The sequence below is a fragment of the Podarcis gaigeae genome (genome assembly GCF_964106915.1).
Source record: "Podarcis gaigeae genome assembly, chromosome: 1".
Taxonomy (NCBI): Eukaryota; Metazoa; Chordata; class Lepidosauria; order Squamata; family Lacertidae; genus Podarcis; species Podarcis gaigeae.
In genome coordinates, this window is record NC_139678.1 from 91,058,025 (window position 1) to 91,085,275 (window position 27,251).

A 27,251-nucleotide genomic window follows, 5' to 3' on the forward strand; every position below is an offset into this window, starting at 1 on the left:
TCTTCCTACAGCCCCCAAAATCTGCCCTAGAGGCTTTTACAATCCTCTGGAGATGATTTTGATGGCGCACAGAGGACTCCAGTGGGGAGGAGAGGATAGTAAAGTTCTGTTGTGCAAGTGGGAGCCTGTTCTGCTTACACACATATAATGTTGGATACAACCCTTTGCATTTAACAGGGTACATATAGAACACCCAAAACAATTTGCATCAAAATGTCACAAGAAAAAGGAAAACAACAAAGTTCATTCCTAAATTAGGGGAGAGAACTGGAGATAAAGAGGTTCTGGGTGTTAATGGCTGATCTTCAAAATTATTATTGAATAAGACTAGGCAATATTATTCCTGCTTTACAGATAGGATGAAGAAGTCCCTGTGTGTCTCCAGAATGTTCTAGCAGAACAACTTCTCAAGAATGCTCTAGCAAAAATCCTTGCAGCCCAGTTATGGCCAGTAGAATCAGTAAGCACAAAGCATGATGATCCAAATTTTTCTGAAAAATCCTGGAGGGATCTACCTCAGTGGCAGAGCATCTACTTTGCACAGAGAAGCTCCCAGGCCCCAACATCTACAGGAACGCCCCATGTCTGAAGCCAGGGAAAGCTGCAGACAATACTAAGTTAGGTGAGCCAATGGTCTGGCTCAGTATTAAGGAAGCTTCCAATGTTCCTATGATAATACAAGGAAAGCAACAGCAATGTACCATACTAAACTTTGCAACTTTATCATTATTCCCCCTCCCCTTCACTATCAAGAAAACGCTGCTTCAGCTATTATCAGCATAACTGCTTCAGCTGCCCTGGAAGTGTGAATTAACAGAAGATGACACCAACAGATGTACCATTCCTTCATAGGCTGCATCCCATCAGAGCCCAACCCATTAGCACCAATGGACCATTTTGATTTTGTTGGACTCCTACTCCCGCTTAGCCATTAGAGCCAATTGTCAGGAATAACAGGAATTGTAGTCCAATGTCTGGAGGGCACCAGGTTGGCTACTCCATGATTACTGCTCCCCCTCCTCCTCCTCCACTACTACTACTACTACTACTAATAATAATAATAATAATTTTATTATTTATACCCCACCCCCATCTGGCTGGGTTTCCCCAGCCGCTCTGGGCAGCTTACAGCATATATAAAAACGTAGTAAAATATCAAATATTAAAAACTTCCCAATACTTGGCTGCCCTCAAATGTCTTCTAAAAGTCTTAGCCTGTCCTACCTCACAAGGTAATTGCATCTACAATCTTCTCTTTAAGCTACAGGTTAGTCAAAAAATAACCAAGTTCAGTGCAAATGTTCAGTCCGGCTTTGGCTATTCAGCAAAGTCAGCCAATTTTGCAGTTGCCATTAGAAATGTGATAGATTTTTTTTTTAAGAATAAAAAGTTATATTTCCCAAGGGGATCCCCTTTCTCTCTACTACATTCTGTTTCTTCTACCTTTCTAAAGGTAAAGGTAAAGGGACCCCTGACCATTAGGTCCAGTCGTGACTGACTCTGTGGTTGCGCACTCATCTTGCTCTATAGGCCGAGGGAGCTGGCGTTTGTCTGCAGACAGCTTCCGGGTCATGTGGCCAGCATGACCTAGCCGCTTCTGGCGAACCAGAGCAGCGCATGGAAATACTGTTTACCTTCCCACCAGAACGGTCCCTATTTATCTACTTGCACTTTGACGTGCTTTCGAACTGCTAGGTGGGCAGGAGCAGGGACCGAGCAACGGGAGCTCACCCTGTCACGGGGATTCGAACCGCCGACCTTCTGATCGGCAAGTCCTAGGCTCCGTGGTTTAACCCACAGCGCCACCCAGTGCTATTTCAGAAAACACACGTTTTGCAGTAATGAAACTATTTCCAACACCATGAAAAGGTAAACAGAAAACAGCAGAATTTAAAACAATCCCATAATATTTGTACTGTTAAAAATAAAATAAAAGCATACTTAAGAAATTTAGAAACAATTAAAAACATCTAAAATATGTAAAAGCATTAAGAAAATCAAGTAACAGGTAAAGCAGTCATAGCTAACAAATTTCAAGGTTGCCAGGAACTGTACAATCAAACAAACTATTAGCCATTAAAATGTTACTAGTTCTACACAATTAATAAATAAAGTAGAGGCCTAGGAAGGCCACTGGGCAAAGAACCAGAATAACATTTTTATGCCCTTTTCTTTCTTTTTTTAAGCAAGCTTTTTCTACGGAAACGAAAGAGCCCAACATTTCCAGTTACAAAAACCAGGTAAACCCTCAGTTGAGCGGTGATATTCATGAAGTGTTCGACACGTTAGGCTAGGTTCACAGAACTACTGAGAAACAAAATGTTCCACTAAGTATTATGCCTAATGACAAGGGTGAGCTGAGAGACAAGGTGAAGGGTACTCAGCAGCAGCAGCAGCAGCATGAGTAAGAGGAGAACACCATGCAAGAGGTCATGCAAAGGCACCAGTGAACACAGATGAAAATCAGGGACCACTTGGGTGATAACAGAGAACTGGTGTAAGAGCCAGAGACAGACCTCAGTTACACAGAGACTGCTTACCCTCAGGTTTACTGGTAGTACCATCTTTAAGCAAATTTAGAAAAAAAAATGAGAGGGATAACAGGGAAAGTTAGTAATATTCAGCAGAAGTGGGCAGTGTGTAGTTAGCTACAAAAACAAGGTATAACTTTCAGTTGAATTAAATGAATAATGTTAGTTAAACAGAAATGCAACATCTGTGCACCTGAAGCCGGAATTATCATAATACATACATGGGTAACCGCACAAGGCTGCTACCACCCCCAGATATTTATGACATTTCCTAGTCCTCACTTGGGTTGTCTTTCTTTCGACCCCCCCCTTTTTTAAAAAAAAATCATCAGGCTTTTAGTTTGCTTCCTTTTCTGCCACCTGGCTTTTAAGTGTGTTGCACGGTTGATAAGATTGTTTTAAAACTTCATGTAAACCTGTTAGAGAGGCCTATACTACCAGAGTATACAAGTACCATGAACACACAAACAAAAAATATTCGGTCATTTGTTTAACCAGACTGCTTCTTACAGCAGAGATCGTTATGACAATAGCTCCACCTGCTGACAAATAACCCCATAATGCTTTCAGCACATTTAATTGGTGACATCCAGTATTATTCCCAATGCTCCCGTTTGCACAACAGAAACCTGATTGCACAATAGGACTTCTGTTTTATTTTCTCCTCCTTCCATAGCAGATTTGGGGAAGAAGAAGGGGGGCTGTGGGGGAAGACATGCATTGGATCTCACCCATTATGGTTCATTAACACAAGTGTGCATATGAGCGATCTTGCAAAGGCTGCTGGTTGTGTGAATGGCTCTTAAGGAACTGTCTCCGAAATTGCCTGCCCATGCACTAAGTATAGAAGGGAAGAAAGAGAAGCTTGATGTCTTTTCACTAGAGTGTGTGCTCTACTCTTTTTTAATACTGAAGAAATACAATTAGTATATTGCTGAGGAAGGGACAATGTCAAAATGTAATTCTCTAAATCAGCAGAAGTAATACAGCACTAGTTAGTTTGTGAACCACTTGTCTTTGCTTCTGTGTTTCTCTAATACTGGGCCCACAAGTTCTTCTTAAATAAAAAGGTGCTTGTGGAAATGCAGGCATTGCATACTTGGTCATTAGAGAGCCCTTCTGCAGAAACTGACAATGGTAAGGTGATGTGCACTCTATAATAATAATAATAGTAATAATTTATTATTTATACCGCACCCATCTGGCTGAGTTTCCCCAGCCACTCTGGGCAGCTTCCAAAAAAAATATTAAAATACTGTAATACATCAACCATTAAAAGCTTCCCTAAACAGGGCTGCCTTCAGATGTCTTCTAAAAGTCTGGTAGTTGTTGTTCTCTTTTACATCTGGTGGGAGGGCGTTCTACAGGGCGGGTGCCACTACCGAGAAGGCCCTGTAACTTGGCTTCTCGCAGTGAGGGAACCGCCAGAAGGCCCTCAGTGCTGGTCCTCAGTGTCCGGATAGAACGATGGGGGTGGAGACGCTCCTTCAGATATACTGGACCAAGGCCGTTTAGGGCTTTAAAGGTCAGCACCAACACTTTGAATTGTGCTCAGAAACGTACTGGGAGCCAATATAGGTTTGGATTAGTTGTAGTTTCTGGGTCACCTTCAAAGGTAGCCCCATGTGTCGTAGGTGTCGTAACTACTTGGATGCTGTCAAATAAGTCACATATTTAAGTACTATTAGAAGAACGCTGCCCCCTTTGACTGCAGTGCAGACTAAACCAATTGAAAGGAACAGCCAGCTAAGGTCAATGAAAGTAGTCTGGAATTTAAACTGAAGAAATTAAAAAATAAATGATTGGGGTTATTGTAAGATTAGGTGCAAGAAAAGCAGTAACTGAATAAACAAATATACCCACAAAAGTTGACAGAGATTCTGTGGTGGCACTATTGACTCATGCTGACAAGATTTCCGCTTGAAGAATGCAACATGCAAACCAATCAAGAACACAGGAGGACACATAGAAGCCGGCGTGGTGTTGTGGGTAGAGACAAGGAACCCGGGAGACCACCAGTGTTTGAATCCCCACTCAGACACAAAGCTTACTGTGTGGCCTTGGGCGGGTCACCAGTCTCAGCCTACCCTATCTCACAGGGCTGCTGTGAGAGTATATATGTACACCACCCTGAGCTCCTTGGAGGAAAAGTGGGATACAAAGGTAATAATAATACCTAGTTATACTACAATCACTTAAAGCATGGTATTCAGGGTATTCTCTGGAGAAAAACTAGTCTGTGTCATGCCGGAAATATGCTTCCTGCAGCCTTTAACATTCACAGGTCATATTTGTTTGTTTTAATTTTGCCCCCCCCCCCCCCCGAACGTTAGGCAAAATTTAGCAGCTGCTCCAAATTTTTACACTGGTGGAACTTAGTGGCTGTTTTATCTTGGCCCGACTTGCCACATACTTACTTATATTGATCCTCCTTTAAACAATGCTTTTGCCACACTAAGCTGTAATAACCTAATCTTTATGAGAAAAAAGGAGGCGATTTCCCCCGATCTGCACTGAATCCTAACAAATGTATATTCAAGATTAGAAAAAGGTTGCATTCTGCAACATCATACCCATCACACAGCTACTGAAATCAATGGATTTGAAGTTAGCCTTATACTCTGATGAAAATGGGATTACTCTGAGTATGACTTAGTGGAATGCAACCCAATAGGGACACCTTCCCTAGACTGCAGCTACTGCATTCTTTCCAGAGAATAACATTTGTTCCTCATGCTGCACAGTTTGAGTTGTCTGGCACACAGAATTCACAGAAGCCTTGCCAAAGAAAGTGACAGCCGTCATGTCAAATAAAACGCCGCCACTCCATAAACTGCTCAGGCGCCGTAGATGCCAAACCTATTTCATTTAGCTAACGCTTCTGTAAACAATCCACAAGTTTATTCCCCATGGGACAGTATATACCGTTTTCCAAACTATTTCTCTGTAAGGCTGGAACTCCCTAAGAAACACAGTCATTTATTCTACTAAATCCTTACATAAATCACTTGTCTCCTTTATGGCAAAGCAAATAAGCTTACCTAGAGATGCGTATGAACCCGGGGGCAAGGCCGCTGCTGAGCTGAAGGGGGCATCTGATCCAGAAGTGACTTTAGATTTGGCACTAGCTGCTGCATTCACGTCGATGTCACTGCGAGAACGTTGGAGGGACCCTGATGCAGACACAGATTTTGCACTCACTGTAGAAGCTTTTGAGGAGGGGGGTGGGAAGAGAGATACGCACCGTTAAAGATAAGGATACTCAGGAAGATCAGTTTAGCACAAGTCTTTTTCATTCCTGCCAGGAGAAATGGGGGTGCTAAGACTAAAGACTTTTCCCTACGCCCAAAGAATAATTTCAGGCACAAAAATGCTTCAGTAAGTTTTATCCTAATTTTTTTTTTTCATAAAATGGAAAAGTACTATATGAACCTTCAATTCGAAATAAAACTCTACGCCTTCACTATTCTAATGTGGTTTTAAATAAGCCTCATGCTTTCTCTTTTCCAGCTTGGTTTTATGTTCATCTGAAAATTGTTTCGTTCTGTCTCTGCTAAATAAAGTTTTTTGTTGTTCTGTTGCTGACACAGAGCAATAGAATACATGAAGTGAAAACATACAATAACATACAGCAATTCAGCAATAAAACAGTAAGCCAGAAATCAATCAGTGATAAACTCCAGCCATAAAATACAACACACAAGCACAAAACAAGCAATCTGTTCAATGCTCTTCCAAAATTCACCCTCTTAAAAACAAAACAAAAAAATACGGACTGAGAGAGACATAACACTGTAATTCTTGTGGTTGCTATTACAAGAAGTCTTCTTATTCAACAAATAAACTGTGTTAAAATCAAACTTCTTACATCTTTTAAATTAATGTGTCATACCAAATTAAAGAAAACATATTTGTGCTCTTTATCCAGCTTCCTCCTCTTCCTTCCTATTTGGCAAAATAAAGATCTCCCTCACATTCAGTTAAAGAAACAGCAATATGACTATGGCCCTTTCAAGGACCATTCAGGTACTCTTTTGCCGGTGTTGTGTTAAGTATTCTGTATGTAATCTCAGCTACTGAGGTCCTTCCAACACAAACCATATGTGCGTTAACCAGAAACTCATCAAAAATCTAAGGCTCTAATATAGCCTTCCCCGAAGTGGTGATCATTGTTTTGGACTACAAATCCCATAAGCCCCAGTCAGTGATCAGGGGTGATGAGGGCTGTAGTCGAACAACATTCAGAGGGCCACAAGTTGGGGAAGGCTGGTCTAGATTGGTGGACCTTGGTTTCTCAGTTACATGAACCATCCAGACTCTGTTCTGTTTAAAATATAGGTTTTCCTACCTCCACTCAAATCTTTATTCTGAACTAAATCATACTGCTGCTCTGATGTAGCTTCTGTGAGAAGAAAATTTGACAGAGTAAGTTAATGCTACCTATCTATTAGATTGCTACTACAGCGTATTATTACTAAAAGAATAAGGCTTCTGCAGATACCCTTTGCCATTCTGGATGGCTACTACAGGAATACTCAATTCAGTTTGAGGGAGTATTTGTGGGGAAGATATAGTTGAGGATTCATCTCCCTGTTTGTTGGCAGGCCCTATTTTTAAGGATGTAGTTGAAAAATCTTACTAAAATTGCAACAAGACGGCTGAATTTCTCTTGGCAAACAGAAACAGGCACATGAATAAAAAGGTGGCCTCATTTTGCTTTTGTTGCAATGACAATACATGATTAAAACGTTTTTAGAAGAATGTGTTTAGAAGAAGGGTGTTAGCTGTTGCATTTAAAAAAAAATATTTTGCTTGCAAATGATTGCAGATTTCTTATGACAAGTGGTATAAATAAACTTAATCGCTTCCTATATCTAATGATGTTACTATATTTACTGTGTGTACTGTAGTGCACGTTCTGTACTGTCTACAACACATTCAAAATAAACTGAAGAAACCATGGAAAACTCTGGCAATTGTAATAATCTGTCTAAAAGTTTTTCATTCATTCATCTGCAGTTCTGAGCAACTGAATGAGACATCTCTTTATGAAGCTAGGAAAAGTTAGAATGAAGACTTCAAGCTCTTCCATTCTCAAAAGAAACCCGTTTTGTGGACGGGATGGCAGACATGAAGTACTGTGAGTTGCATCAGAAACCAATGGAGAATTACTCTCTGCATTCACAGTGTCCCTAGGAGCCTGGTTGCTGGCATCCCTGAATACTTGCGGAATATGGAATCCAAAGATTTGTCTAGATCAGCCTTTGCCAACTTAGTGGCCCCCAGATGTTTTGGTCTATGACTCTCATCATCCCTGACTAATGGGCACATTGGCTAGGTCGAGAGTGGTTGTAACCAAAATATCTGGAGAGCACTAGGTTCGTAAAGGATGACTTAGAAATTAATGCAAAATGTATCATGCCTGTTATAAATTCTCATATATTAGTGATTTGTTGCCGTCTATCATAAGTGGCACTAAGGCTAATCTAATGAAGACATCCCAACTGATTTTAAGGAGCTTAATAAAGAATGATCTTTATCAAAACAATGTCTGGCTCAAAATGCCTTCACGGATTAACATAATTCAAATATTTTGCCAAGTGTTGCTTCAAAGCTATTAAATGAAAATTTACTCCTGCAGTATAAATTTTGAGACTAATCTGCTCTCGGAGTTCTGTTGCCATTTATCCCAAAATGTTTTCCCATTTCGAGACTGCTTCATGAAAGGTAGTAACATTTCTGAGCAGCTGCTCCCATACTGAATTAAGCTAGTACTACCTATTCTGTCTAGCAGTGCCTGACAAGGGTCACTGAACAGAATTGTTTCTTGTCGGCTTGACACGAGGAGCATTTGCAGGGAAGGTGGTGCTTCACCTTTCCCATACCACCCCATTCCCACTCCCACTTTAGACCCAGTCCTCTCAATTTTCACCTCGCGATGTAGTGCTTCCAGTTGGACTTCTTTTGGCAGACAGCGGACGACTAAAAAGGAGGAGAAAGAATGGATTTAAGAACAGGTTTTCTTTGAATCCACAAATGGCAACCCTTCCAAAAATTGTTATCTCGGAGGCTTAGGAGGCTCCCTCCCCTCCCCACATTCATTTACAATTGATTACAACAATGCATGCCTGCACTGTCCACAGATTCCAATAGATGAAGAACATCAACGTTAAAAAGCATTCCGCCCACCTTCCCTATTTATAGAAGGTTCCATCTCCCATGCTTTTTAACTTCTACAAGAAACTGCTGAGAAAGGTCATAAGAAGATCCAGGCCAAAGCGTCACCTTGGGATTTTGTTTTCATCAGATCCCAGGTGTTGGTCCTCATCTTTAAAGCCCTGGGCACCTGGGAGTGGAGCATTTCCAAGGACCACCTTCTCTCACATGTTCCCTCCCACATGGTCCAATCCCACTCCAGAATGAACCTCGGGGAGCAGGGCCTTTTAAACACCAGAATGCTCTCCCTAAGGAAGCTAAAATGGACTCAAAGTTTCAATGCTTCATTAAAACGTGCCCTTTTAGGGAGCTGTTTGGGGTAGACTGATGAACTCTGGGATTTATTCCTGTCTGCTGTGATAAGAGGCAGATGCACACTGTTGGATTATGGTTTTGTTTGGAATAAATGTTAATAATAATAATAATAATAATAATAATAATAATAATAATAATATTTCTACCCTGTCCATCTGGCTGGGCTTCCCCAGCCACTCTGGGTGGCTTCCAACAAAATATTAAAATACAGTAATGCATCAAACATTAAAAGCTTCCCTAAACAGGGCTGCCTTCAGATGTCTTCTAAAAGTGTTCATCATGTGAATGTTTAATGTTTTACTGCAAGCCGCTTCATTATTTTTTTAATGAAGAAAAAAGCAGGGTAGAAAACTCTAAAATGAACAAACAAGCTAAATTTTGGATCGCATGTGAAATCAGAACAATTAGATCAAGTTCCTATACACGAAGCCAGCAACAATTCTCAGAATCCAGAAGCGGTACCAATTCAGCAAATGAAGCTGAATGTTTAAAAAGACAATGGGGAAAGGTCATATTTTGTTAGTATTAACACTGTGAGGGCTTACTTGAGACTCTCCTGGGAGCTAGAGGAGGAGCGGTCAGACTGAGGCAAGGACACTATGCTGTCAGAGTTCTTCAAGTCAGACTGCAGGGCTTTCTGGTATGAGGACTCCAAAGAATTGAACAGATGCTCTGCTTCTCGGCTAAAATGGCTGTGGAAGCCCCAGTAACACCTGAGGATAAAATTTCAAATCCATCGCTGAACACGACATTAGCGTAACGGAACTTTAGCCCCAGAGAAGCTGCTCTGTCGAAATTCCAGCCAAAATTTAAAATGGCAGTGGTGGTGGGGAATCAACTTATGAAATCAAAACCAGCTTATTTAAATCCATTTATTTCCACATAAATTATTTATGCCTCCACACACTGGTCTGGTTCATACATCACACGTTACACCACTGTTAAAAGCAAACTGTGCTTTATTGTGAACAAGATGCATGCTGCTCACAAGTTCTTCCTCCGGTCTTCCCCCGCTGCTGTTGGGAAACGAGGCAGAAACTGGCTTGTCGCAACATCTGAACCAGGCCTCATGGTTTGCTCCTCAAAAACAAATTGTGAGCGGTAAGCCAAGAACAAGCCTTGGCTTCTGCTTGTGGTTTGTTTGCAGCAAAACAAACCATGAGCCCAGATTTGGACAACATGAAAAACCCGGCAGCTGCAGAACTAGGGGAGGACAACAGCAACAACAACAACAACTTATGAGCATCCTGCATCTTGTTCACATTTAAACTTTCACTAGCTTTTCACACTAGTTCTAATGTTCCCGGCAGGAAAAGAAATTAACAGGAAATGAGAATAAAGATTCAGGGATAATTGCACTTCCTACTGCAAAATAAAAATATATCACAATGGGGAGTACAACATACACTAACACAGCCTACCACTTTGTCACTACACTGGGTTTAACCATTGCAATTGGACTTTTCCTGCAGTTTCAGCTAAGGCAAGCAATAATCCATGAAGGCTGAGTGATCCAGCCTTGATAAGGAAAAACTGAATTCCAATAAGTCCTCAAAAATATTGGGTGGCAAGAGAGAAAGGCATTGCAAACTGCAATTCTGAAAATGCCAGCCAGTCTTAGAATGCAAATGTCTGACCTTTAAAGAACCACTGAGCAAACAGATCTTTGAAACTGACACAACTCTCTTGTGAAAATGGATGAATCTTCCAAACAACTTACACCAAAACAAGGCAAAGCTATTATTAACAATACAGTCCTCTAGCATGCCTACAGTAGTCTCTTTCTCTCCCTTTTGCATGTGAGTTCTTGAAGGCATGATTCTGCCCCTCACTAAAAGTAAAGGTAAAGGTACCCCTGCCCGTACGGGCCAGTCTTGACAGACTCTTGGGTTGTGCGCCCATCTCACTCAAGAGGCCAGGGGCCAGCGCTGTCCGGAGACACTTCCGGGTCACGTGGCCAGCGTGACATCGCTGCTCTGGCGAGCCAGAGCCGCACACGGAAACGCCGTTTACCTTCCCACTGGTAAGCGGTCCCTATTTATCTACTTGCACCCGGAGGTGCTTTCGAACTGCTAGGTTGGCAGGCGCTGGGACCGAGCAGCGGGAGCACACCCCGCCGCAGGGATTCGAACCGCCGACCTTTCGATCGGCAAGTCCTAGGCGCTGAGGCTTTAACCCACAGCGCCACCTGCGTCCCACCCTGCCCCTCACTAAGTGACATTAAATTTCATGAAACTGCTGCAGACTTTAATAGCCTTGAATTCAGCTGCATAGCACACAACAACGTTCCTTGATGGAATCTGCAATGGAGGGGGAAAGACACCCACTTACTTTCTGGCTTTTATCCGTGCTTCAGAGTCAGCATCGTGGATTCCCTTCTTTAGTGTTTCAGCCAATACTGATATGTGCCTGAGATTGGAAAACAACATCATTTATCTAGCCGGGGGGGGGGGGGGAATACTCCAGCGCCACTGCACTTTGGGGCCATAAAAAGTTTGTCCATCTTGCCAGAATAAAAACAGCATGCTTTGCTAAGCCCAGATTTCTACACAATATCCTTTTTGAGGATGTGGTTGCTTACTTGTGCCAGTCAGCTTTATTGCATTTGCCTCTCTTGTATTCAAAATGCCAAGAAACATTCTTCGGAGGTCAATCCTGAGTTACTTGGAAACCACAGAAGCATAAAAGTATAGAGATGCTAAAATGTGCATATGCCGCTGAAGCCATTTGGGAATCAATAGGGTTTACTTGCTGGCGGGAGCGGAACAAACAACTTTGGCACCATAATCTACGTTGTATCGTGCTTGCAACACCAACTGGTTAAGATAATGTGACAGCACAAAACGTTCAGGGAACAAAGCTATCAAAACAATTTGGTGGTCCCGTCTGCACGCAACATGAGTAACTGTGCAAGCTCCCACAGAGCAGATCACAGTTGCTTCGCTCCTACATCTGTTCTGGTTCTGTGCTGAGCTAAGCCACAGTTTAACATGTAATCCAAAATAGGATTGTGATTTAGGTTTGTCCTGTGGATCCTGGTTTGCCTTGGAAAACTACATCACGAGCCTGGATTTGGACAGTGTGCGTGAAACCAAACCATGACTTAGCTAAGTGAAAGCACAGTGGCAGAACAACCAAAGGAGCAACATGCTGATCGTGATCTCCTTTCCAGGAGCCTGCACATTTGCTCCTTTGGCTTAATAGTCATAGTTTGGCTTAATGTTACATGGGAATGAGGTCGAGTCTAATGTGCAACTTCTGTGAGGAAAAGGGAAGTGGTCAGTTTGGTTGAGATTAAACCATCACAAAAACTCTAGAGACAGATTTGGGTGGTGTAGGATACGACAAGGAGCCAGTGAAATATCCTTTGCAGTGAGGAAAATATAGCCGTAGTGATAGGAAATATAGGCCTAATTATTCTTTTCAATGCATTTCATTCTCCTTCCTCACTGAGAAAGGGTGAATTGAGACATACCATATTCAGTTGTAAGCGTGGCATCTCCCAGGCAATCTGTTCTCCTTTTCATTCCAGATGGGCAATATCAAATTTAGCTAAATTAACTCTCAACCCAGCATGTGGAGAACTAAGAAAGCCATTAGGATTCTTCCCCTCCTGCCCTGAAAAGTGGAGCTCTCCTGCCACAAGGTATTAGACAGCAGAAGACTAAGATTCGCCTAAAGTTCCCAGAGACAGATACATATTCTGTCAGCACAATACAATATATGCAAGCTGTCTCATCTCCTTAGGGACTATTTTAAGGCTAAGAAGTGTGGATGCTGTCTCACTGACTTGGCTGAAAACTGCAACGTCTTTTTAGCTACTGTGACAATCTCCTTATGCTCTGTACCCCTGCAGATTCTTATAATTCAGCTCTCATCTAAATACTCAAGCTAGCTGCAAATGTTTTGAAAAGGATAAGCTATTATTATATAAGTAACACAGTTCTCTGGCAACCAAATTCCTCTCTGCCCTGGGCGCTCTACCTTTTGCTTCTAAGCATAAAACACTCATGAACTATTTTCAACTTCTGAAAGTGGTCAAAGAAAAATCTTCTTTGTAACCAAGCTGGCTTGGAAATCTTTAAATATCACACCACTCAGCAGTTTTACCCAACAGTGATCCTATAGGCCTGGTGCTAGAACACACACTGGTTAAATTTGATTTCCTCTGCTCCCTTGTTTCTCTCTCCTCTTTTGTTTATTTGTTAATTTAGAATATTTTACTGTGCTCCTCAGCCAAAAATGCTTCAAGAACAGCTTACGTAAGATAAATAAACACACACCTAGTCTGCAGATTTACAATGCAAAAAATGCAATACAAGCAGAGAGGAAAAGGAATAAAGAGGGAAGGGGAAAGCAAATAAACTCAGGCACCAATCCTTAAAGTGATGCAGTTCTTTTAAGGACCAGCTGGAACGGAACAGCTCAGGGAGAGTTCCACTAAATGGAACTGGTCTTCCCACAGAGCTGAAGGAGTGGCCCTGCTTCCCATCAATCCCTCTGCTGGAATAGCTGCTGCCACATGATATCTGCGGGAGTAAGGAGCCCAATGGAGATTGCCTACTCCTCCCAAATGTCGCCAAGTCTATCAGAGAATTCCCTCCCTACCAAAGAAAAAAAGGGGGGGAGTGAGGTTAGAGGGAAGCATGCTTCCTCTATTACAATACACACATCTTACCTTTCTAGGGAGTGTGTTTGCCATTCTTGTAAAAGTAAATATAAAAATTCAAAACAGCGCCTAAGGTATGAACAAATATGGGAAATTACCATTAATTAGGTTACCTTTATAAATACACATACCACATTAAACTTCATAACTGCCTAACCCAAGGTCACTAAAAGCCACATCTACCAAAGAATATATGCTTCTGGAAAATACTTAGGATTTTGCAAATTTCTGGGCAATGTGAGTTCTGTAGTTGTGATGCAGTCACTGTAATATTCTGTGTGCCTATCGCTATGAGGTTGGATTTTATTTTTAAGTGGGTCCCTCCGGCTGGTCATAGAATGTGGAAGGTTCTCTTTTTGCCTTAAAAGCACATTTTTGTATGTTTCGACCAAAGTCTTGGGCTCACAGAACAAAAACCACATGCAACATTTCATACAGTGCTGAAGTGAGGATCATGTCCCTTGTTGGGATCAACTAGCATTTCAAATGCAGGCAGAAATCTTGTTCAGAATGGGTGTTTAGGATTGGGGGGGGAATACTGGGGGTTGGGGTTTTTTATACTAATTTAAGTGTGTTACCTCGTTGAAGTGATAGGATTCCATCCCCACCCTGCACCCTTAAGACTGAAGTCTTCTATCCAAGCCAGTTGGAAGCTAATACCAACTTTTGAACATTTCAGGTCACTTTATTTTAACTTACTGCGGATGCTTTTAGCAATTGTCAACAACTGTGTTACACATAATATAAGAATGAAACAATTAGTGTCTAGAAGGCTTAAAGATTTCTGAAATTGGCAGTTACAGAGATCTAGCTGATTTCCCTTCTTGTGGCAATATATTGAGGGCTCTAGGAAGAGAAGTAGGGGCATCTCCACTGTTAATTTGATCTGCAGAATTTTGGCGTGTTTCTGGATCTGAATTTGGACCTTGGGCTAAATGTGGGGGAGAGAGAGAGACTTTTTATCCACTCTGTTTGGAGAGGGGTCTTCAGCTTTTTATTGGTAACTAAAATTCATGTATTTGGCCTTGGTTTAATAAATAATAATAATAATAATAATAATAATAATGCCCAAGACACTCTGGGCAGCTTCCAACACATATAAAAAAATAATAAAACACCGAATATTAAGCAATAAAACAACAGCAGTGGCAGACTTGGGGTTCTCAAATTTCAGCAGCACCCTGTGTGATGCTAAAATTTGATGCTCCCCATCTCCTGTGCTCACTGTTGCAGCACCTGCTATGGGCCGACACTCAAGTGTGGCTGAACCGAACATGCTACCCTAAAACTGCCTCTGCTAAACAGTGAAAAAGATTTCTCCCTGTCCTGCGGGCAGTCTCTAGGACATTCCAAATCTACAATTCTAACACTAAATTTCATTTTGCTAACCCACCAGATCAAGAAAAGGGGGAGGGAAACACAACTCACCTTCTAACTGCGACAGATTTGGAGGTACAGTTACTGGTGATGATGGGGATTAGTCGAGGGATGTGTGTATGCTACGGAACGAAAAGCAACAACAGGGAAATCTTAAGAGAGGTTGAAAGCAAAAAAAAAAAAAACTGTTCCTAAAGTGTAGATGCTAAAATGAAAAGATTGTGGTTGACTCAATCAGACACACAGAGGATGGATTCAGTGCCAAACATGTCCTTCTGCTCCTCACCATGACAAGAATAATAAATATTTTAAAAACAAACAATTATATGCAGTGTGGTATAGTGATTATATTGTCAGACTGCAACTGGGGAGAGCAAAGTTCAAGGCCTTCTTGAGCAGTAAAGCTCACTGTGGGACCATGGGCCAGTCTATGTACCTCTCAGCCAGGGCTATTGTGGTGAGAATCATGCAAGCTAGCTCAAGATGCTTGGAAGAAAGGTGGGATTTAAATGTATAAATCATGAACATTAAAATGTATTCATTTATTTATTATCAGTTTTTCTTGGCACATGCTTTTGTTAAAAAAATACACTGGACTGAGTTACATCCCTGCGCTTGCTTGCTTTATTTATTTCATATAATTTATACACCACTTGATTGGGGGGGAAGAGACTTAAAGTTGTTTACAAAAATAAAGATTTACAACTCTATTTTAAAACATACAGAAGTTTAAAATACTAAAAAAGTTTTCTAGTTTTGCCTCCACAGAATCTGTGATGATACAACTATGTGTCTTTTAATGCTGATATTTTCTTAGAACTGGATATGGATTTATTTATTTCTCCTTCAGGTACTGAAAACCAAAACTGAATTTAAAAATTGCAGGGGATCATCAACAAGGCTCAGACACAGAGTAGGAATTCAAATATGTTTGTTTGCATGCTTGCTTTCTCAGGGCAAGTTCTGATCACCAACAAACGATTACTATCCCTCCTTGTCTATTACTATCCATGCGACGGTCATCTCCAGGCTTGACAACTGTAATTCGCTCTATGCGGGGCTGCCCTTGAAGCTGTCCCAGAAACTCCAGCGGGTACAGAATGCTGCAGCGAGGCTCCTCACGGGGTCTCTGGCATGGGAGCATATTCACCCAGTGCTTTTCAAGCTGCACTGGCTCCCGGTGGAGTACAGGGTCAGATTTAAGGTGCTGCTTTTGACCTTTAAAGCCCTTCATGGCCTAGGACCCTCGTACCTACGGGACCGCCTCTCCTGGTATGCCCCACGGAGAGCCTCAAGGTCCATAAATAACAACACCCTAGTGGTCCCAGGCCCTAAGGAAGTTAGATTGGCTTCAACCAGAGCCAGGGCCTTTTCAACTCTGGCTCCGGCCTGGTGGAATGCTCTACCTCATGAGACCAGGGCCCTGCAGGATCTGATTTCTTTCCGCAGGGCCTGTAAGACAGAGTTGTTCCGCCTGGCCTTTGGCTTGGAGCCAATTTGATTCCCTCCCTCTCTTTTTTTCCCCTTTCTTTTCCTTCTCCTCCTGCGATGAGGCTACATTTTAATATCTTAATGTTCCATTATTTTAATGTTGTATTTTATTTTTGTTTTTAAGTTGTAATCATTCATCTTGTTTTTATTATTACTTGTAAGCCGCTCTGAGCCCGGCCTTGGCTGGGGAGGGCGGGGTATAAAAAAAAAAAAAATATTATTATTATTATTGTCTCCAACAAATGATATGCCTTATTCTTCATCAGAATTGTGCAAGTTATGAATTTAGCATAGCTCACTGTCATACTATTAGATGGTAGCCCAGAGGGTACCGTTGAATCACTTCATTTCTTAGGCTTTGTTGGTTTCCAGTCTGGCTATGTTCCGTGAAGAAACGTTGTGGAAATTAGCACATTTGTGCGCTTTTTCTGCAAACACACACACACAGTCTTCTTGTCTGCCAAATGTTGTCCCATTTAGGATTCTTCTGGACAGCATGCTGACTGGAATAAATAAAAAATATTCCCTGGTGTCACGATTCACATTTACTCTGAGAGATACTCACCCGGATAATTAATCTAACAGCTACCACACCAGAGGTGGCCATTACTTTGGCACTGTTGGGAATGAGATTAAAGATTGTTGGCATGATGGCTTCTGCCCCATGGTCAAACTTGTTACCCAAGACTGATGACAAGTGCCTGAAACAAAACAAAACAACAACAACACGAGAATTATGTCATAACAGTAAAACAAAAAAATGGAGTTCAATATGATCATATGCTACTTAGAAGCAGAAGTTCTCAGCAGCTTTCAATTGCATCAATACATTACAAACAGCATAACCAGAAACTGGGTTAACAAAACACTTCACATTTTTTTCTCTAACAGATAATGTGGTTTATTTTTTGTATGTGTTTTAACAAGCGATAGAGTTAGCGCAGGTCACTGTCGCACTACCGGGGAACAGCCCAGAAGGCATAGCTAAATTGCTTTCTTTTCCAGTACTGTCGGTTTCAGGCCCATTCTTTTCATAAGCTTTCCATCTTGTCTTGACATTCATAAATTTCAGAGGCGCTGTTAAATGTGCCCTAGAGTCCAGCAGACTCCAATGTAGAATTACCACCAACAGGATGAGCAGGCCAAAGCAACGATTTGAACTTTCACCTTGAACTCTGGTTGAACCTAGAAGCAATATTATAGCTTTCCGTTTTTAAAAAAAATAGAAGTTCTGCTTCTGGCACATTCATAATACGGCATAGCACTTGGCTTAGGGGTAAAACGTAAAGAACGATATAAAATAAGCTTCTAGGCACTTAAACCAAGAACTGCCAGTCCTTTCTAGAAATGACATTAATAGGAATGTCCTCCATATTTGCAGCCAGCTAGCACAGTCAATGGTCAGAGATGATGGGAGCTGGGAATCAAATAGCATATGGAGGTTCCAAATATCCCTGGTCTGGATGTTAAGCAATCTAACTCAGAGCACCCCTAATCCTGCCAAAACAGAAGTGACAAGACTGCGGACAAACCACTGCAATCCCTGTTACAACAGTTAAGAAGACAGCTAAGAATATGTAGACTGCATTCCTTACCCCAATGTGATACAAGCCTCTCGCACCACCTGGGACCGCAAGTCTTTAGCAGATAGTTTAAACGCTCCATCGAGCAGGCGCAGGAGTTGAAAGAAAGTATCATACTCAGCAGCTCCAGCCAGCAATAAAGACCGGATCTTTTTTAGCTGTTGGGTAATAAGAACAAACTGCAGATTAATATTAACCATGTTTTATAATAACATTTCATTATTTATACCCCGCCCACCTGGCTGGGTTTTAAAGTGACATGTGAACTATCAAGAAATGTGGCCTATTCAAACTTCTTTCTACAAGCCTGAGAACTGAAAGCTAAATTTCCTTCTTTAGATCCTTCCCCACACACACTCCCCAAAAAGAAAACTAGAATTTCTGAGGTATAATGGTTCTGAATACAGGAGTCCTGGAGAGACATTGTGGTTGGACCAGGGGTGGGGAGAGGGAATCAGAGGAGCTGTCTGTAGCTGACCTAGGGGTTGGGACAGGCTGTATCAGAGGCTTGAGAAGGGGAGGGAGCTGCGGATGAGGTGTCAGAGACCAGAGAGGGCTCCAGCAGAACATAGGCTCTTAGTGCTCCGTTCTGTCCCCTCGTTACCCAGGCGTACTGAACCTGCTTCACTCCCAACCTCTGTGCCAGGTTCACCTCCAATCTCAGCATCCCCTCCAGCACCACCAGAGTCATTGGAGTGTACAGGTAGGTGTGAACAGGCACCTTAGATCCAGCCCTCTGGAAATAATTCCCATTTGCTTGCCGGTTTGCCATGCTGAAGTTGTACTGACTCCATTCCTATATAAGGGACCCAAGAGGGCATGTTTTTTGTTGTATCAACACTGTAGCTTGCTTAGTCATGTGTAGCACCTGCTGCACCTGACCTGACTGAGCGTTAAAGATTTCGCCAGAAACCATACTCCGAGTTCTTCATCCACTGAGAGCCAAGACATACAGATAAGTTTTGATTTCCATAAATATGCATGTATAAAAGGACTACTGCTATTTTCCACTATACCACAGAGTGACAACTTTCAGGTGTCCACTCTCACATAAGACACAAAAGAGTGGTAAAATACAAGCCAGATAAGTTGCAATACATACAGAATTCCAACAAATACTCACTGCAGCTACTCTCTGTTCCCAATCATGTTTGTCATCAGACAGGATTTCTCTAATTTTGTTTATGGATTCTTCAAGGTCTCGGGCAGAATAAATCTGGAAAGTATACATGACATTTCTTAAGATACAAGGCTTATTTCCATAAACACTGAGCTTATATTCAACTCCTACGGTTGATGAACCTTTACAACAACTGCAGTCAGTCATCCACGCCAACTTTAACTACAACCCCCAACATCCTTGGCCACAGGCCATGCAGGATTCAGCTGATGGGCCTCAGAGCAACATCTGGAAGGCACCATGTTGGCTGCCCCCTGCTCTACATACAGTCAGGTAGCGCCCCCCCCCATCTTGTTTGCAAAGAAAATATTAAAGAGGATTTGCATTGGCCATGGGCTGAAGTAAGCTCCACCCACTGCTCTTCCCATAGCTGGCTGAAAAGTATTTGGGAGCAGTGGCAGCATAGTCTAAGTAACAATGCTGAGACCTGGGCTGCTGAAGACATAACTGATGGATAAGAAAGATTGGGTCCATTAGCCTTGACTATGGCTGAAGGACCGTGTGTGTGTGTGTGTGTGTGTGTGTGTGTGTGTCTGTGTTAAGCCACATTATTATTACCTGAACTGTTGGGACATCTTCAAAAGCTTTAATGAAATCCTCCTCATCGACGGCACCAGCTCCTTCTTTAGTCGCTGGCAGATGCCAAAAGAAAGAGTGCTTTAATGCTTCTTGTTAAACAATATTAAAACAAAATTAGAAAATAACAGGCAAAACAAGCTGATGAAACCATCAAGACGCGCAAGGAGCTGCATGTAAATATTTCTTATTCTGCTAAGGAGAACAAAAGCAAAGAAACCTAGAAGTAGTAAGAATAAGTGTATCTCATAACACACAGAGTCTGGTAATATAACAGAATATTACCTAAACTAGAGGGATGCCTTTTCTCTTAAAGGATTCAGACCCATGCATAATTAATGAAAGTATGGTATTCTTGACAGGAACATACGATGAAGATGGACAGATGGGCCGAAGAAGGAAAATCTTTAAAACATTAATTAGCTGAGGCTATTGTTCAGCACAGAAACTCTTGAAAGCTTATTGTAGGTGCCATTTGGAAACAGCTTCCTAGTTATTTCTTTCTCTTATTTTGGTTTTCATGCAGTTCAGGAAAACAAGATATGAAAAAGTGCTGTCTTTATAGGAACCACTACAAATTGCAAATGAATGAAGATTTGAAGACAATTCTGATTTTGCACTGCTAACAGGGAGAAAATCTGTAGAAATACTATGAACAATTTAGTTGTGTAGCACCATGCTGACCTGATGCTATCCCATCATATTCAAGAAACATCCTTTTGTATAGTTCTCAAAACTATGAAAGACAGCCAGCCTCCTAAAAATGTTATAGTCCATCAAGCAAATTCAGATGGGCACTCAAAACAGAAAATAAAACAACATACATTTTATTTTTAGGGCCATGGGTTTTAGGTCAGCCTTATGATTTATCAAGGCCTCTACCTACCTGGAGCCTTTGAGACCAGAGCTGTTGTTCCAACTCTGCGAGCAGAACTCATCCCACTTTTTCGAGAGCTTGATGGAGCCTTTGAAGATGTTGAGGAGCTGGCTGAGGAAGGCCTGTTCCCATCCACAGAGTCGTCATCATCAAAGTTTTTATCTGCAAAAAAAAAAAAAAAAAAAAAAAGAGCCACAAGATGAAATTCAGGAATTTGTGAATAGCTTCTACCTCACATTTTGGAGCAAACTCTCTCTGCAAGAATTCAGAAGACAGACCCGATCGCCAGAAGGCTAGCCTTTCAAGTTCCAAGATTATATCCAAATTTCCAAAACCTTCTTAAAAAGAGGGATATGTTACCTTGTCAGTGAAGCGTATGACAGAAACTACAGGAAGGACAGTTTGTTTCAGGGGAATTCCCGATCTCCTAAACTCCTTCCATTCTATCACCCTAATCTCTTCCAATGTGGAGATTAAACATAATTCCTTCACTAAAATTTCTTCTGACAACCAGGAGGAGAGATTGGTTAGTAATCACACACAGCTTTCTCTCTAAGGCTGTGATTAACTGCTCGAAGTGTTCAAGGGCACAAAGAAATATGTATTCCTTGGACATGACTTGCAGCTGAGAAATATTGTAATCATGAAAATGTAGGCCTGGACCATATATACAATTCATATTATCCTCTCCATGTTCTTTAAATTGACTGCTACTGACCAACACTATATCCTGTGGTTGTGAGTTCTCACAAAGACAGCTAAGCAAAGGCAGAGAAAACTCCATTTGTTTATTTAAACTGTCACATAACAACATTATTTGTCTTCCCATTCTTGTCCTGTCTGAAAGCAGCAACAGCTCTTCACACAATTTTATCCAAATAACTTACAGTGATCCTTGTTTTTTCCACTATTCTAGCCCCTATATCCAATTTAATTACATTCAGGGGATGAGTCCATGCAAGTTGTTCAGCAGAACCAGAAATTAAACATTGTTTTCCCCAGATACAGGATTAACTTTCTCAGATCTCCTTTCAGATATAGAAGGCTGTCCAATATGAATTTCAGAAAACTAGCATTAACTTCTTCTGTCAAACATTTGGTGACTGCTCATTGTTCCTGCTGTTAGAAGCTTTAGTGCTTGTATTGGCGAGGAAGGTTTTATCTCATTTTCTAAAAATCCAAAATCCCCATCTTCAAAACATTCCAGGAGGCTGGAGGTGGCAGGTGGTGTCTGGAAGTGACTGCCCCACCTCCTATTCTCCCCCCCCCCCCTAAGGTTTTCATCCCATAGCTTGACAATGAAGGCCTAGTTAACCTCAATTTCTAGAAATAGTTTCACAAGTCTTTGGAACTGTTTCACAAGTCTTCCAGATACTGGAAACGTGTGGTGAAACTATTTTGATGAGCCCATAAAAATGTTCTGACATTTATCATCCATTGCCAATGGTTCCATTCAAATACATCTGCTTATGTCCATCCTCATTCAGTAGACAACATAAGAATGTACTCTTTTATTTTGTACTGGAATAAACCTGAAGTGAAATGTGAGAGACATAGAGGCCTATGAAAGAAGGCACTCCCTCAGGCTTTCATTGCCTCCAACATCGTCAACAATATGAAAGTGTCATCCTTCTACCCCTTAGAAACAGACCTTGCTCTGTACATTAAGTAACTGCAGAAATGTTTGTGTTTATTATAAAAAGAAAACAGATACTTCAATAGCAAAGACCTGCGCTTGAAAGCAAAAAGACTGCATTGCTGTTCTCGTTCTCTCTCTCTCTCTCTCTCTCTCTCTCTCTCTCTCTCTCTCTCTCACACACACACACACACACACACACACACAAAAGCACACACACAAAAGCACACACACAATACACTCATCAAGGGTGTGGTTTATTATACCTTAGCATTAAATGGAGAGGAAAAAGCTTGATGTCCACGTTTCTCTTTAGAGAAGCACATTTCATTTTTATACATATCATAAAGAGAAACCGCTTTTCAAAAGATTGCAGTATAAAAAAAGATATCTCATACATAATGTATAAAAATCCAGCACCCTTAGGAAGTTACAAAAATACATTTACTCATAACTTAGACTGAAAACCCATTTCATTCTGCCCACTAACCAGAATAAGCTAACATTTCCCAGCTTCCCCTTCAGTTTCAATAAACTGACACATTCAAGACACCAAGCTCTGAAGCAGCATGTGCACAAGGCAGAAAGAGAAACAAAGAATAAGACAAAAACCAGAATATGGAACTTCGTGAAAACATGATGCAAGCAGTCAGATCAACACAGTAAAGTAAAACTCATATCCAACCTCAGTTAAAACAGTTGGGTGATGCAGTGATAATTTATAGCAAGTGTTAGATCCCGCACTCAAGCTCTACAGTTCATAACACTAAGTCCAAACAAGCTTTATTTCCACTGGCTTCAGTGGACATAAACCAAGGCAGTGCATGCTTTTCTGTGATAAGCGATTATCTATCACTGCTGATTCTTTGACTCGTGTATGAATGATGACTAGCAATATGCAGACACATGCCTTGTGTGTAAAGAGGCCTTTGTCTGCTCTCAATTGTTAGGGAGGAATAAAACGCTTACAAAACCCTCTCACATTTTCTCTAAATAAAAGGAGGAAATCGTGATAAATTTGCTTACGGGTACAAATCCTTTTGCAAATAATCTTCCTCAACATTCCTTCATGCTTTCCATAGGAAGCCGAGATGCAACGCTGTCTTGCAGACCACTGCAGCTTTCAAGTCCAGGACATAATCAATCCTTGCCCCTTGTGTTCATTAGGCATTCTGCCTTCACACGCGGAGTTAAACAGCCCTGGCTTCAGCACTAAGACTTGAGAGGAGGACAGAGCATCCCACAGTCAATCCTTGTGAATTTCAAGCCTTCCAATGGGGTGAAACAGGCTAGGACTGTAGAGGCAGCTGCAGCAAGCAGTCCTACTATGGCTAGCTTGACTACCAAGAGGTAGCAGTAGCCCAGTATCATCCCTTGGGAAGGTTAATGGGAGTGTCTCAACAGCTCTCGTCATTTGTCCATGACAAATACATTTGTCATTATTAGTTTTTAAAAACAAGGGTTGTGTCAAGGGCAAATTCAGAAGAAACAGATGCTATGCCAGGAATTCCAAGAATCTATGCTGATTAATGGGGGGACGGGACACACAACTGCCCCTCTCACAGGTTTATAAATTCTATAAAGGCACATCAGGAGGCTTCTAAATAATGTTTGCTTCGAAACAAAAGAACAAACTAACAAGCAAGAGGTTAGGTTTTCATAACCTAAGTCCTAAATATGTTGCTCTTCAGATAAAACCATGGCTCTGTGCTGTGTTCCCCATTTCCACTGGAAAGCAAGAGCTCTCAGGAGAAGCAATTTTGTAACCATCTGTTTATTTAACAATTGTGCTGGTGACTCTTAGCCCAACAATTTTGGATAAAAAGTCCACAAATTTCCCAGAGCAATGAGTAGACATCTCTAACAAATATATCTAAGCAGCCACCTTCAAAGACTCAACATACGTTGTTGCTAGAAATGTGATTTGTTCCCTAGAGCAACGTGTAGAGCAGCCTTTCACAACCTGGTATCCACCAGATGTTTTGCAATATAGCTTTAATCAGTACCAGACGACATGGTCAATAGTCAAGGGTGGTGGGAATTGTAGTCCAAAACATCTGGAAGCTACCAATTTTGGGAAGGCTGGTGAAGAGCACATGTAAATCTGCGCATGCATTTTCTGGTGAGAGAGAGAGAGTTCTTTTATTTGAACAACTGGATTCCCTAAGCTGTTTTCCAAGCGACACAGTGAAAACATGCCAACAATATCAGAAAAATATTAGCCTGTTCTCACAGGCACATTTATTTTCATAACCGCTGTGGCACACTTAACAGGCTCAGATTCAGTGCTGAAATCTTGGAAATGATAGCAGCAGCTTTCCACAAGAGGCTTTTAAGAGAATGGCACTTCCACAAAGAGCTAGGTTTATTATTGATCATGCCTGTCATAGCATACAAAATGCCTTGTGAATTTGTTTTTCATTTAGTATTATATCAACCCCACTGGATAGGTTAGAATGAAATGGGGCTTATCTAAAGTAAACAATATGACCCACTGTGGGTGATCAGGGTTTTGAGTACGACTGTTTCAAGTTGAAAACAAACCATTGGCTCCTTAGCACCGTATTTCCTGGATTACTGAATAAAGAGTGAATGACATAAAAGCTCTAATGCACCGAGGAAAATTGTCCACTCCCAATAAAACTTCACAATGTAGAAAAAAAATATTCCTGATAGGAAGAAAATATTTCATATTATCATCTTCTACCTATCAAAGATAAACCTTGAAAAATGTGTCAAAAAAGCACTACACAATATTTTAAAAAATTACCCAGGAGAAAAATTCCATACATTTACAGTGAAATGGACATCAATATCCCATGGTGCTAACTTAATCCTAAAAACAGGTAGACAGAGGAAAGTTTTTCAATAATTAACACCCAAGGTGTTATTTTAAACCAGCTACATGATTCTGGATTACAGCACTGATGCAATCAGTTCAAGTGTCTTCTAACCCCTCAGAAACAAGTCCACTTCTACAATTACTTTTGTGGGTAAGTACATTGTATGGAAACAAGCCTCAATGACCTCAGCCAAACTCAGCAAGCTGCTTTCAGTGCAGGAAAGGGAGTAGACAGCTGCGCCTAAATGGCCTAGCAAGCAGAGACTCCACTATCTCAAATGCAGAAGATTTCTACCTTTTTTCCTGGTCTCACCTTGGGATGGTGAGATGGGGGGGGCGGGGGATCCGCATAAGCACTCCCAAGGGTCTGCCCCACTGCTGCAGAACCCACACCCTCCCTTGGTTTACTATAGAGCTGTGGCCTATGAAGCAGGCAGGGAGATGATCAGAGTGCAAGCGGTGGAAAGCTCACTCTGAACCTGGCCAGACAGTTGGCAGGCAGAATCATGTAACCTAACAAGAGGCAGTGAAGGTGAAGAATAACTACTTTGTAGCCTCCCCAAGAGCTGTCCAGCAGAATTCTTTTGGATGGTCCAGAGGGTAGTCAGACTAGAAGTAGTGGGTGGACCTTTGCAACACCCAGTTTGCATGTTGTGAGTTGTTTACATGGACCTATGAAAACAAAGTCGCTGGGCCCTGCAGTGCCTTGGATGTTGCAGCTGCTGAAACCCTGGTTGAGGAGTCCAGCACAGGGCCTTCTGATACGTTCTGGGATCAGTTTCAGTTTATTGCAGCCTTATGGTGTGGGGAGGACGCTTGCAAAGGTGTAACCCCTCTCTGCAGCAGGCAGGGAGCTCGATTGTGTTGCACTAGGATGTGGTGAACACTTCTTGTGTGATAAGAGTTGTGCCCACTGCCCTTATACATCCACTTTTGAAGAATCCCACCCTAGACCCTGGGGTTTACAAAAACTACTACCTGGTCATTAATACCCCCTTCTTGGGTGAGGAGACGGAGAGACTGGTGGGGTTCCAGAGAGTACGGCAATTTAAAAGGCCATGCTTTATTCTTCTTCCCTCTAAGTGTCTATGGCCAACTCCCAACAGACTGTGATCTACTTTCAGAATTAAAATCTGGCAGTGATCTACCTCTGTTTTTTTAGGGGTTCAGCTCAAAGTTGTTGAGCTTTTTGGGAGGAGGAAAGCCCCATTTTTTGGGGGGGGATTAATGTGCAGGCTTCTTTAGGGAGGGGAGATCCGTTTGGGGGGGGGGGCAGAGGAAGTTGGGGTTAAGACACTCACAAAAACATCGCTATGGATGAAAACAGCCCCCAGAGGGAGCTCTGTCTTCCCTTCCTGAGTTCAAACAACAGAGGTTCGACCGCCTCTCCTGGTATGCCCCACAGAGGAATTTACGGTCTTCAAATAAAAACACCTTGAAGGTCCCAGGCCACAGAGAGGTTAGGCTGGCCTCAACTAGAGCCAGGGCTTTTTCGGCTGCGGCTCCAACCTGGTGGAACACTCTGTCACAAGAGACAAGGGCCCTGCAGGACTTGACATCTTTCCGCAGGGCCTGCAAGACAGAGCTGTTCCACCTGGCCTTTGGTCAGGGCGCAGCCTGACTCCCTCCTTTGGCAATCTTTACAAAACTTTAGTTTATGGTTGCCATCAATTTTGATTTTAATTACTTTTTATAATGTTTTTATAATGTTGTACTGTTTTAGTGTTGTTAGCCGCCCTGAGCCCGGCTTCGGCTGGGGAGGGCGGGATATAAATAAAAATTATTATTATTATTATTATTATTATTGTTATTGTTATTGTTATTGTTATTGTTATTGTTATTGTTATTGTTATTGTTATTGTTATTATTATTATTATTATTATTATTATTAATACAGGGTGGGACGAGGGAGCAGGACAGGAGTCAGATTTACAGACACAGAGAAAATTGACCGCGAT

General features: G+C 41.7%; 1 protein-coding gene across 21 annotated transcripts in view; it reads right to left on the reverse strand.

Annotated features, from left to right (window-relative positions):
* CLASP1 (cytoplasmic linker associated protein 1) overlaps positions 1-27,251 on the reverse strand; it is a gene marked incomplete at its 5' end in the record, with an annotated part of 162,964 nt that overhangs the window by 63,845 nt on the left and 71,868 nt on the right. For 11 of the 21 annotated variants that reach the window (XM_083732128.1, XM_083732124.1, XM_083732123.1 and 8 more), the window contains 11 exons: positions 5,573-5,740; positions 8,464-8,513; positions 9,608-9,775; positions 11,394-11,471; positions 13,741-13,800; positions 15,160-15,230; positions 17,165-17,300; positions 18,195-18,340; positions 19,306-19,398; positions 19,921-19,994; positions 20,825-20,977. In XM_083732128.1, the coding sequence (XP_083588254.1) occupies positions 5,573-5,740; positions 8,464-8,513; positions 9,608-9,775; positions 11,394-11,471; positions 13,741-13,800; positions 15,160-15,230; positions 17,165-17,300; positions 18,195-18,340; positions 19,306-19,398; positions 19,921-19,994; positions 20,825-20,977 (1,197 nt within the window). Of the gene's footprint in view, positions 1-5,572; positions 5,741-6,879; positions 6,934-8,463; positions 8,514-9,607; positions 9,776-11,393; positions 11,472-13,740; positions 13,801-15,159; positions 15,231-17,164; positions 17,301-18,194; positions 18,341-19,305; positions 19,399-19,920; positions 19,995-20,824; positions 20,978-27,251 lie in introns of all 21 variants that reach the window. The other 10 variants (XM_083732126.1, XM_083732135.1, XM_083732125.1 and 7 more) reach the window with 1 other exon arrangement.